General features: G+C 43.4%; 1 protein-coding gene across 4 annotated transcripts in view; it reads right to left on the reverse strand.

Annotated features, from left to right (window-relative positions):
* The window catches only part of TENM1 (teneurin transmembrane protein 1), a 385,653-nt gene that overhangs the window by 271,248 nt on the left and 101,838 nt on the right, over positions 1-12,567 (reverse strand). For 3 of the 4 annotated variants that reach the window (XM_065411097.1, XM_065411096.1, XM_065411095.1), the window contains exon 4: positions 11,861-11,884. The exons of the other annotated variant lie outside the window; for it this stretch is intronic. In XM_065411097.1, coding sequence (XP_065267169.1) covers positions 11,861-11,884 — 24 coding nt within the window. The remainder of the gene's footprint in view (positions 1-11,860; positions 11,885-12,567) is intronic. 4 annotated transcript variants of the gene reach the window in all.

The following is a 12,567-nucleotide window of genomic DNA, read 5'->3' on the forward strand; positions in this document are numbered from 1 at the left end:
TCTGGAGTTTAGTTCTCATTTTTAATTTAGAAAGAAAAGTCTGCTGAGGTCATCTGCCATGATGTTTTGAATATCTGGGAGATAAGAAGCTGAGATGACTATGTGGTTGGCTATGCACCAATTTCAGTTTTATCACTTTGGCATAGAGAGATGGGGAACCAGCCCGTCCCTGACAGTTGATATAATATATGCATGCCACATTGTATGCAAGTGTAGGCAAGTATTTTGATCACTCTCAATTACAAAAGGTTTATGTGGAAAGCTGCTCTTGTAGCAACCATTTGACTTGCATTTTGTGAGGTCCCAGTTGTGCCCCTCAACCCAGAAGTAAAGTGCCTGATGTTATCACTATGGTAGGGGAATCAGAATGAATGGAACACCTGTGTACACCTTGGTCGGGTCCTTTCACCAGTTGTATTCCACCACACAGTAACTTGCCTAAACTGTGTTTGCTTGGTTTGTAAACCACTCAAAGTCATGACTATAGACCTCGGAGATGTACCCTGGTATGCTGCACTACAAAGATTCAAGCTGACATGTCCTAGAAGTTGAAGGCAATCTCTTCCTTTGTAACTTGAGGACTGCCTTGAGATGAGATTTACTAGTGCAAGAAATCTTGTGGAAAAAAGAGGTACGCTCTGCTTATCACTGTATACAGGGAAGCTCCACTGAAGTCTAAATGGTGTAGTAGAGTCAAAATGGACTTTGAGGTTTATTTGAAGGTTGAGGATGTGAAACAGAAATCATGTGATCTTTACTGATAGAACACTTCCTGATATGACCTGCTCTTTATCAGCCAGTCACTTAGATACAGGAAATTTATTACATCCAAATGACGTAGGTGGGCAGCAACTACTGTAAGAATCTTTGAGAACACCCTTGGTGCCAAAGATAGTCTGAAAGGAAGCACCCTGTATTGATTGTTTCTGAATCAGCAACAAACACTAAGAAACCTCTTGTGTGATGGGTGAATAGCGACATGAAAAATGTGTGTGTCTTGCAGGTCAAGAGTTGCAAACCAATTTCCTAATTTAATGAAGGAATTATTGCTGCAAGGGTCACCATCCTGATTTTTGCTGCTTTACATATCTGAAACGTGAGATCTAAAATTGGTCTTCATTCTCCATTCTTTTGGGGGATCAGGAAGTACTTTGAATAGAATACCCTTCCTCTATGTTGCACAGAAACTGGTTCTCTTGCTCCTAAACATCGAAGTGAGGCAACCTCTTGTTCTACTAAATGATCGTGAGAAGTGTCCCTAAAAAGAGAGACAAGGAGAGAGAATGGGTAGGAGATACAGCTTTGAAATGACAGTGTAACTATATGTTATGGCTTCTAAAACCAATTTTTTCAATGTTGTATGTTCCCATGCAACCTGAAAATGGAAGAGGTGGTATCTAGAAAGAGGGCAGGGGGTAAGATGCTGCAGCTATTATATCCGATTGAATGGATAGTTGAGATTCTCCACTAAGCCATCAAAATTGTAGCTTGAAGAATGTAGATGGTTGGGAAGATATAGTTGTAGCTGATGAAGATTTCTTTTTTGAATATCTTGGTCTCTTGTCTGGGGGTTCGGCAGGTCTATGATAAGTTGAATACGGAGCTAGGTATGCTCTTTGTGCTGTCTGAGACCTACTATATCTCCACTTATTTACAGGAGTATAAATTCCAAGGGATCTCAGCGTGGCTCTCAAGTCCTTTAAAGTGTTTAGAGAGGCATCCATCAAGTCCTCAAAGAGCTTGTGATTGCCAAAGGGGAGGTCTTCAGTGGTACTCTGAACCTCTGTTGGAAAGCCTGACATCTGCAGCCAAGATGCCTTTCTCACAGATATATTCTCATGGATATAGTGGGTATAGTCTGTGCTGCAATATCTGCCACATCTAAGGAGGCCTGGAGCGATTTCTTTGCTAGAAAGTGACCCTCTTGAATGGTGGCTTTCAACTAGTGATGATGTTCCTCTGGCAGATGTTCAAGAAAGGAATTAAATTTGTTATAATATAAATAGTTACATTTGGCCATGAGTGCCTGATGGTTCACTATTCTAAACTGAAGTATGGCTGAAGCATAGGATTTGTGGCCAAAAAGATAGAGCCTCTTATGGTTCTTAGTGTATGGGGTGGACTTTGAGCTATGTTGCCTGTCCCATTTATTAATGGCCACCATTACTACGCTGTTCAGGGCTCGGTGAGAATAGAAACTCCAGTTCCCTAGCCAGAACACCATACCTTTTATCCACTCTCTTGCAGGTACGCGGGGTTGTAGCTGGGGTTTGCCAAAAAGTCTTAGAGGACTCCATAAGTCTTTTGAACCTCCTCTAAGGGAATCTGAAGCACATCAGGAATTCACTTCACAGTACCTGAAACTATCTGAAGTCATCTGCCACAGAAGGTGTTGGAGGCATGAAAGATCAATTCATAAGAGGTGTCACCTCCTTATCTGCCCTTGCTTCTTGCTTCTCAAATGTCTCTTACTCTGGCATAAGTAGTGGTAAAAGGGGTTGAGGAGAATGGGCCCTTCTCTGTTCCCTCTGATGGCATGAAGACCTCTTAGCAAATTATTGGCAATAGAATGCCCACAGATCCCAGCAAGGCCACTGGGGGCGGAGAGGGGGGAAGGCATACATGGAGGCATCCACCTGTGTTCCTGCCATGTGGGTGACACTGAGATTTCTTCCTGTAAAACACGAGTGTAAGAGGGAGAGCTATGTGCCTAGAATAGAGAGAGGAATGCTGCACCAAAATCTGAGTATCTGAAGAGTCCTCTTCCACATATTGTTGGGAGGGAAAAGCTGTTCAGCTTTCAAAGTACATAAGGGCGAATATGGTTCTCTAGATGACAGAGGGGTTGGTGATGGAGACGATCCTGATGCTGACAAACCCCCAGCATTCATTAATAGGGGAGACTCTGGCTTCAAAGAGACTCTCAGATCCTTAGAGTACCTGAACTCTTGAGGGTATGCATGGTAACAAAGACTGGGCCAGGAGAGGACCTGTGGACGATGGTGCTGACTGAAGCCAATCACCTTATCTGGGAGTGAGTCAACTCTGATTCCCTTGGTACCATAGGAAGTCTAGTGGTCTTCGGTACTGGTGACTTTTGTAATATCAATACTGAGTGTTGTTCAGAGATGGGCGTATAACTCTTTTCAACCATGTGTCTGCCAGTCTGGGTCTGGATACCCGAACTTGGAGCTCAGTCTGTCTTACACTAACTTTTCTTCTTTGTCTTTGCAGTACTGGCATTACTCTCAGACTGCATTGAACTCCCCTAGGACCTGAGGTCTCCAAGGCCTTCTTGTGTGCTGGTGACTGAGATCTTCTTGGAGATTTACTCCTTATACCTCCTTCTATTTAGAGACAGAAGCAGATGAGAACTTCAGTACCACAGATGTACTCAATGCTAGTACTGCCTACCTCTCTAGCAGTCTCCAGTGACCGAGATCTTAATGTGGATGGAGCACTAGTGGTACTGGGAGGTCTATGTACATGGGGGGTTCTCTGCCCCTGAATCCAAAGCTGGATTTAAAGCTTGTTCCATCACTAAGAGTTTAAACTTGATCTCCCTGTATTTCTGGGATCTACCTTTGAAGGATGTACAGAATTTGCACTTATTGGGGATCTGAGTATCACCCAAACAGCAGAGACACTAGGAAAGCCTGTCACTGACTGGAACAGCCCCATGACAGGAGAGACACCTCTTGAATCCCAGGAAGCCTGGCGTTCCCAACCAAAATATTGAAGAAAACAACCCCATCAAGGGGAAGTACCTATAAACTACCTAAATAAATGCTAAATATTAGTGCAGACTCTGTCTCAGGCTGAAGGTGGTTTGGCTATATAGCCCACACAACCTAGGAGAGGGGCATGAGGACGCGTGGGATGCAGGCACAGGATGAACGGGCCTCATAACCAAAAATCTCCAATCAAACATGTAGGGTGGAGGTGCACCTGAAGTGGAGCATTTACAGGGATATTACTTGAAGAAGAACATAGTCCATATTAATTAAAAAAAAAAACATGCTTAGTGTGACTACAGAGAATTTTATCTAAACATAGTATACTCAGAATAAAAGCAAATACATAAGACATGATAAGTATAACAATAAAACACAACGTAGAGGGTCTTGCTATGATAGCTCTTCAAACAAAGGACAGAAGAGTAGGATTTGTTTAAAAAAAGAGAGATGAATATAACAGCTGGAGGAAGGATTGCCATGTTTTAAAATAGAAGAGATTTATTTCAAATAAAAAATGCCATTTTAACAAAAACATCGTTTAATCAGGGCTTAAAGGCATATTTTAAGGATAAGCAGGCCTGCAAATCATGATACACGTGAAAGCAAAAGGTACAGAATTTAGAAATAAAAAGGGCTCATTTATTTCTTGTACTGAATTACTAGGAGATGGTGATATCTCTGAATTGATTTTAAGGTCCAATAACAAGATAAAAAACAAACCACAGATGTTAGAGGGAGAGAAGAGTGTAGGATCAACTGGAATAGGTGAAGTAGTTATAGAAGCTATATCATCAACATCATTTTAAAGAATGAAGTAGTATGAAGTAGACAAGCAGGTCATAGACATACCCCACATACAGTGTGGGTGAAATTCACTACGCCATTGCACAACCAGAGTAATCAGGCTTTCTGTGGTGATCTCCATAGAAACTGGAATTCACTTTCCCAATCTGCAAGGCTACAGGGCCCTCACTCAGATCCTCTTAGGCTAATGGTCCAGAATCCACACGGCAGAAGAGCAGCAGGTGCTGCTTCACATTCTCTATGCACTGATTTTGAGCCAGCTGGATGTCGTAGACCCCAAGCACCCACATACACAGCATTATTTGAAGTTTATGCAGAGACTCTACAACAGAGGTCCCCAATCGGGGGCGTGCCCCCGTAAGGAAGTATGGGGTTTGCAGCTGGGGCCCGGGCCAGCCCCCACGGGGCGGGGAGGGAGCGCCACCTGGCTTCGCTCCTGGTCCCAGCTGCCAGCCCCGCTTCCAGGGCTCCACTTTCAGCCACGGCTGCTGGCCCTGCTATGGCCCCAGCCTCGGCCCCCTTATCCCTGTCTGCGTCATAAAATCATAGAATCATAGAATATCAGGGTTGGAAGGGACCTCAGGAGGTCATCTAGTCCAACCCCCTGCTCAAAGCAGGACCAATTCCCAACTAAATCATCCCAGCCAGGGCTTTGTCAAGCCGGGCCTTAAAAACCTCCAAGGAAGGAGATTCCACCACCTCCCTAGGTAACGCATTCCAGTGCTTCACCACCCTCCTAGTGAAATAGTGTTTCCTAATATCCAACCTAGACCTCCCCCACTGCAACTTGAGACCATTGCTCCTTGTTCTGTCATCTGCCACCACTGAGAACAGCCGAGCTCCATCCTCTTTGGAACCCCCCTTCAGGTAGTTGAAAGCAGCTATTAAATCCCCCCTCATTCTTCTCTTCTGCAGACTAAACAATCCCAGGTCCCTCAGCCTCTCCTCATAAGTCATGTGCTCCAGACCCCTAATCATTTTTGTTGCCCTCTGCTGGACTCTTTCCAATATTTCCACATCCTTCTTATAGTGTGGGGCCCAAAACTGGACACAGTACTCCAGATGAGGCCTCACCAATATCGAATAAAGGGGAATGATCACGTTCCTCGATCTGCTGGCAATGTCCCTACTTATACAGCCCAAAATGCCGTTAGCCTTCTTGGCAACAAGAGCACACTGTTGACTCATATCCAGCTTCTCGTCCACTGTGACCCCTAGGTCCTTTTCTGCAGAACTGCTACCTAGCCATTCAGTCCCTAGTCTGTAGCAGTGCATAGGATTCTTCCGTCCTAAGTGCAGGACTCTGCACTTGTCCTTGTTGAACCTCATCAGGTTATTTTTGGTCCAATCCTCTAATTTGTCTAGGTCCCTCTGTATCTGATCCCTACCCTCCAGCGTATCTACCACGCCTCCCAGTTTAGTGTCATCTGCAAACTTGCTGAGGGTGCAATCCACGCCATCCTCCAGATCATTAATAAAGATATTAAACAAAACTGGCCCCAGGACCGACCCTTGGGGCACTCCGCTTGAAACCGGCTGCCAACTAGACATGGAGCCATTGATCACTACCCGTTGAGCCCGACGATCTAGCCAGCTTTCTATCCACCTTATAGTCCATTCATCCAGCCCATACTTCTTTAACTTGGCGGCAAGAATACTGTGGGAGACCGTATCAAAAGCTTTGCTAAAGTCAAGGAATAACACATCCACTGCTTTCCCCTCATCCACAGAGCCAGTTATCTCATCATAGAAGGCAATTAGGTTAGTCAGGCACGACTTCCCCTTGGTGAATCCATGCTGACTGTTCCTGATCACTTTCCTCTCCTCTAAGTGTTTCATAATTGATTCCTTGAGGACCTGCTCCATGATTTTTCCAGGGACTGAGGTGAGGCTGACTGGCCTGTAGTTCCCCGGATCCTCCTTCTTCCCTTTTTTAAAGATGGGCACTACATTAGCCTTTTTCCAGTCATTCGGGATCTCCCCCGATCGCCATGAGTTTTCAAAGATGATGGCCAATGGCTCTGCAATCACATTCGCCAACTCCTTTAGCACCCTCGGATGCAGCGCATCCGGCCCCATGGATTTGTGCTCATCCAGTTTTTCTAAATAGTCCCGAACCACTTCTTTCTCCACGGAGGGCTGGTCACCTCCTCCCCATACTGTGCTGCCCAGTCCAGCAGTCTGGGAGCTGACCTTGTTTGTGAAGACAGTGGCAAAAAAAGCATTGAGTACATTAGCTTTTTCCACATCCTCTGTCACTAGGTTGCCTCCCTCATTCAGTAAGGGGCCCACACTTTCCTTGACTTTCTTCTTGTTGCTAACATACCTGAAGAAACCCTTCTTGTTACTCTTAACATCTCTTGCTAGCTGCAACTCCAAGTGCGATTTGGCCTTCCTGATTTCACTCTTGCATGCCTGAGCGATATTTTTATACTCATCTCTGGTCACTTGTCCAATCTTCCACTTCTTGTAAGCTTCTTTTTTGCGTTTAAGGTCAGCAAGGATTTCACTGTTAAGCCAAGCTGGTCGCCTGCCATATTTACTATGCTTTCTACACATCGGGATGGTTTATTCCTGCAACCGCAATAAGGATTCTTTAAAATACAGCCAGCTCTCCTGGACCCCTTTGCCCTTTATGTTATTCTCCCAGGGGATCCTGCCCATCTGTTCCCTGAGGGAGTCAAAGTCTGCTTTTCTGAAGTCCAGGGTCCGTATTCTGCTGCTCTCCTTTCTTCCTTGTGTCAGGATCCTGAACTCAACCATCTCATGGTCACTGCCTCCCAGGTTCCCATCCACTTTTGCTTCTCCTACTAATTCCTCCCCTTTTTGTGAGCAGCAGGTCAAGAAAAACTCTGCCCCTAGTTGGTTCCTCCAGCACTTGCACCAGGAAATTGTCCCCTACACTTTCCAAAAACTTCCTGGATTGTCTGTGCACCGCTGTATTGCTCTCCCAGCAGATATCAGGGTGATTAAAGTCTGCCATGAGAACCAGGGCCTGCGATCTAGCAACTTCTGTTAGTTGCCGGAAGAAAGCCTCGTCCACCTCATCCCCCTGGTCTGGTGGTCTATAGCAGACTCCGACCACGACATCACCCTTGTTGCTCACACTTCTCAACTTTATCCAGAGACTCTCAGGTTTTTCTGCAGTTTCATACCAGAGCTCTGAGCAGTCATACTCCTCTCTTACATACAACGCAACTCCCCCACCTTTTCTGCCCTGCCTGTCCTTCCTGAACAGTTTATATCCATCCATGACAGTACTCCAGTCGTGTGAGTTATCCCACCAAGTCTCTGTTATTCCAATCCCCTTCTCCCTCCCCGCCAGAGCTTGGGTCCTGGTCCTAGCCCTGGCTCGAGGGAAAGACGGGAAGGCATGGACAAGGGAAAGGGGGGTCACGAGGTAAAAAGTTTGGGGATCACTGCTCTACACAGTGCATGGGTGGTATAAAGACACATCTGCACATGTACTCTGCCAGCACCCCCCACTCCTGAATTTCACCTAAGGTTAGTAAAATCTGCTTGGGGCCTAATCACCTGAATTGTGGCCCCGAATGGAGGGCATTGTCCTCCTGCCCCAGGAATTTGTGAAAAACCTTCTACTGAGTCCAGAATATTTCATGTGTGGAGAAGAAGAAAACGGCAGGACCAAGGAAACACATCTCCCACCAACTCTGCAGTAACGTGAAAAATTTAAGGAGATCAACAGGGTCACAAATCAACTCCAGTTAATATATCACATACATAGGCAAATGAATGGTAGACTTTGTACTGCAATTCATAGCAGGTGCAAAAATGCAAGTACAATTATTGCAGGAACAGAACTGCAATGACAAAAATACGCAGTTCTGATGCCCACATAGTGTATGTATATTTTAATGGCACCCTCTTGTCTTTTCTGCTTCAATATGAAACTCCTCCTACTTGACTTTAAAATGATAATGAACAGTTTCCTCACTTACATCTCAGCCCTTGTTTTTGCCCGTCCTTCTCGTAAGTAAATATGTCCATGCCCAACACACGCAGCTGAAAATTTTATCTCATCATCATGTATTCTGTGTACATATACTTTTAAAAAAATAAGTTTCTCCATAGGATATCAATAAATGAAATACCTTAACACATCAGAAAATTAATACACCTCTACCCCGATATAACGTGACCCGATAAAACATGAATTCGGATATAATGCGGTAAAGCAGCGCTCCTGGGGGGCGGGGCTGCGCACTCCGGCAGATCAAAGCAAGTTCAATATAATGCGGTTTCACCTATAACGCGGTAAGATTTTTTGGCTCCCGAGGACAGCGTTATATCAGGGTAGAGGTGTATAATGAAAAACAATGTGTCTGTATACACACACAGACTTTAGTTATAGAAAATAAAAAAATAAAAGATATAAGAGATATAAATCCTCATGCTTCAGAACGTAGCCACATCAGATAGTGGCTGGCTTTAAAAGAAACTTTCCCTACAGGCAGGTCATTCTACAATTGTCCTTTATGTGATTTCTTGTACTTTCCTCTGGCGACTGGCAGAGAGAGGATACTGAATTAGATGGATCATTCATTTGACCTGGTATATACAGTAATTTTTATGATGCTATATGAAAAAGAACTAATTTGGGTAGAGCAGATGGACAAAACAAGAGCAAAAATGAATTGGAGGGTTTAAAATAATTTGCTTTAACATTCACTTATGTGTCAGAGGATTTGAACTACCTCCTTCATGAAACTTTCAGTGCTGCATCAGTCAACCAGACAACTTTTACTGAGGGGATGGGGAAGAAACCTAAGGCTTTCCAAAATGTGGGCTGTTTTCCATTGTGTTCCAGATTTGGAAAGAGACAAATACATTATGAGGGATGAGAAGCAACATTTTCAAGTCTAACTGACAGAAAAGATGACTCAAGGTTGTGAAAAGCCAGTCAGGTGAAAATGATAAATTTGACTGTCAGTAGAAAAAAAATATATTTAAGGCTATGAAACAAACTGGCAAAACGCAGGAAATTCAGTGAAGGTTGACACTGTACAACTTATCTCATTGTAACTCACACCTGACAACTTAGGACTTAAAACAGATTGAATGGGGAGAATTAAGGAAATACTTCCACCCCAAATACTTGAATGTCTTGCTTTTTGTCAATTTACATCATGATCATACTATGTAAATTACATTTTTAAAATTTAATTTCCTTAAAAATATTTTGTAGAAAGTTAAAACTGTGTTTTATTTACAGTCACTGAAATATTGATTTCCTAAGTTTAGTCATCTCCTGGCAAATACAAGAGCTGAGCTAGCATACTTCACAAAGGAACACAAAGCAGACTATGGTCATCCCATTTGTAAAGTCTGACAACCTTTGCAGAACCTGAGCCAAGTTTCATGCTAACTGGGCTCAGGCTCATGGCCACTGGCTCCTCTTCGCGGGATCCCACTTCACAACAAGAAGGCCTACAAGATCTCCCACTTGCTTGTGCCTTTCAGTGCCTCTACGCATTTCCCTCGCTTACTGATGTTTCAGGGGTGGCAAGCTAAATCCCTTTTTCCTGCTAGTACTTTCAGGGGGAGGAATATGGGTCCCTTCATCCCATAGCTTCCCTAATTCCAGGAAGCACCTGCCTAAGGTTTCCCTAGTTACTGCACTGTCCATTCTGTAGCTCATTCTGTAGCCTCATCTATAATTTTCACAATTAGCAACATTAGAAGCTCTAGTGTAGACAGCTTGCTGGCCGCCAACACCATTTTCAGTACTGTGCCATCTAACCCTGCTGGCAGCAAATCTAGCAGACATGGAGCTAAGAATGGTGTCGGCAGCCAGCAGGCTGTCTAGGGCTCCCAATGGCTGCAAAGTTAGGAAAGGTAGACCCGTTGCTTTTCAGCCCCCAGACAAAGATGTGCAGTGGCAGCTATAGAAGATATAGGAGTCTTTACTACCCAGGGATGATGAAAACAGGTGTTAATTGGGAAACAAAGAGAACTGGGAAAGAGATATGGTGGTGAAAGGGTTTCAGGTCACTCAACCTCCCCAAGAGCTAGTAAAAGGTACAGTGAGGTGAGGATTAAGCAGAATTTCATTTTCAGTCTTTTGGGTTCATTCTAACCCTCAAACTTTAAATTAAAATTCAGAGTGAGAACTCCAGCAAAGCAAGTCTGAAAAGAATATTTACAGAAACCGCTGTAAACTATCACCACTGCTTAATTAGTTAAGTAGTAAGTCCTGGATCCATAACAGGCTATGCAAATGGGATCCATGTGGGGCACGTGTGGGGAAGATCAATCCTCCTTCTATTCCCAAGCAAACACAGATGTGCCATGGCTCCTATTATAGCTAACAGATTGTAGTAGGGCCCACAGTATCTTTGTGGAAGGTTAACAAAATGATCCATTTAACTGCATTTTCACTGGCCAAACCCCTTACTGAGGCACAGAGCAATGCTCTGTAGTGCATAAAAAGTTTCTGTGTGTGGCATCTTCAGACTATTTCTACTCCCATGAGTGGAATCACCACAGTTCTGTTTCTTGTCGGCCTCTCTGTACCCATGAGAGGGAAGAAGGTAAGGCAGGATTCAGCCCATATAAGCAATTTTTATAACAATGCTCTGATATACTGAAACTGTTTGCTTTCAATGTTTTGATATTTTTAATACTGATATTTCAGCTGCCAAAGTGATCTAAAGAACATTAAGAACCACTGGTTCCCCACAGCTTTTTTAGAAATAAACTTATTTTTCTAAAACATATGCTCATAAACTGGTTAAGTTCAATTTTTTTCCATTCCTATTATTTTAAATAGATATAAACTTGCAGAAGAAACAACATTCTTCATCTGAGACTCTGCACATCAAGTTTTAGCCCAGTGAATATTTTCTTCTAGGTTCTAAACCTAGAATATTAGAAAGAAACCATATTTCAATTACATTATATCAAGTGTGTATGTCTCACTATATAATATCTTAAGGAATAGGAGAAAGGATCCCACGTGGGGAGAAATAATAGATAAATGAACATGATGATGTCTAAGAAATCATATTTAGAGGGTCATATGTGGAGGCTTTTCAAGAAGCTCAGATGGCTCTTTGTAAGAATGTTAATTCATAGAGATTATTACTGATCTAATTTGTAGTCACATACTGTTGGGTTGGGTTAACCCTTTTTTCTAACTTCTACCACAGCTTATGAAGATAACTTTTAATAAACAATTGTGATGCTTTGGGGGTTCACCGAGACCAGTAAGGGGTTGTGTCACCCTGGTGCTTCTGTGCTGTGCAGATTTGGCTCAGAGCCCTGTCACTAGTAGCATGCTCACAGCACAATGGCCTCACCCTGGCTTCCACCAGCCTGCACTGCTCTACAGCCAAAATGCTTCTGAAATAAATGTAGTCAAACGTTACTAATTCTGGGTCACTGAGAACGAAAATGATGCTTAAAATTGTTGATTGGCTCTAGTTTTCAAGATATGCTATTGGGTCAGTATATACGACCCTTGACTTGGGAATGGTGGAGGATAAGTGAGTTATAAAGGGAAGGGATCTCAATTTAAACCAGAAATGACTAAAATACATCTTTGACTGGATCTATGAATAAATCTATGACTGGGTTTGGACAGTACTTGCTTTTTAGGCAAAACAATGAATGATGCAATCTGAAGCTGGTATTGCGTCATACATGATATGAATTGCATCATGTTATTCCTAGAAGTCATGGATGATGCAATCATAACGAAGCTTACATCACTCTGCTGAACAAATTGCCCTATATCAGCTCTAGAAATCATACAGTGTCGTGCTCTCTTATTTGTTGTTTGATTTTGCAAAGGGACACATTTCTGTTTAGCCAAAGTGAGCAGAGATGCCTCGTACTTGTGTGAACAGTGCAGATAACTTCTGCTATGTTTGTGGTGAAGTGACTTTTGCATCACAAAAGCGCAGTAGAACCACTATGGTTAAGAAAGCCTATCACCTTTATTTTGGCTGCAAAATTGGAGATCAGGACAAGAGGTGGGCCCTACACATATGCTGCAACACTTGTG

Source organism: Emys orbicularis, chromosome 9, assembly GCF_028017835.1.
Source record: "Emys orbicularis isolate rEmyOrb1 chromosome 9, rEmyOrb1.hap1, whole genome shotgun sequence".
NCBI lineage: Eukaryota > Metazoa > Chordata > Testudines > Emydidae > Emys > Emys orbicularis.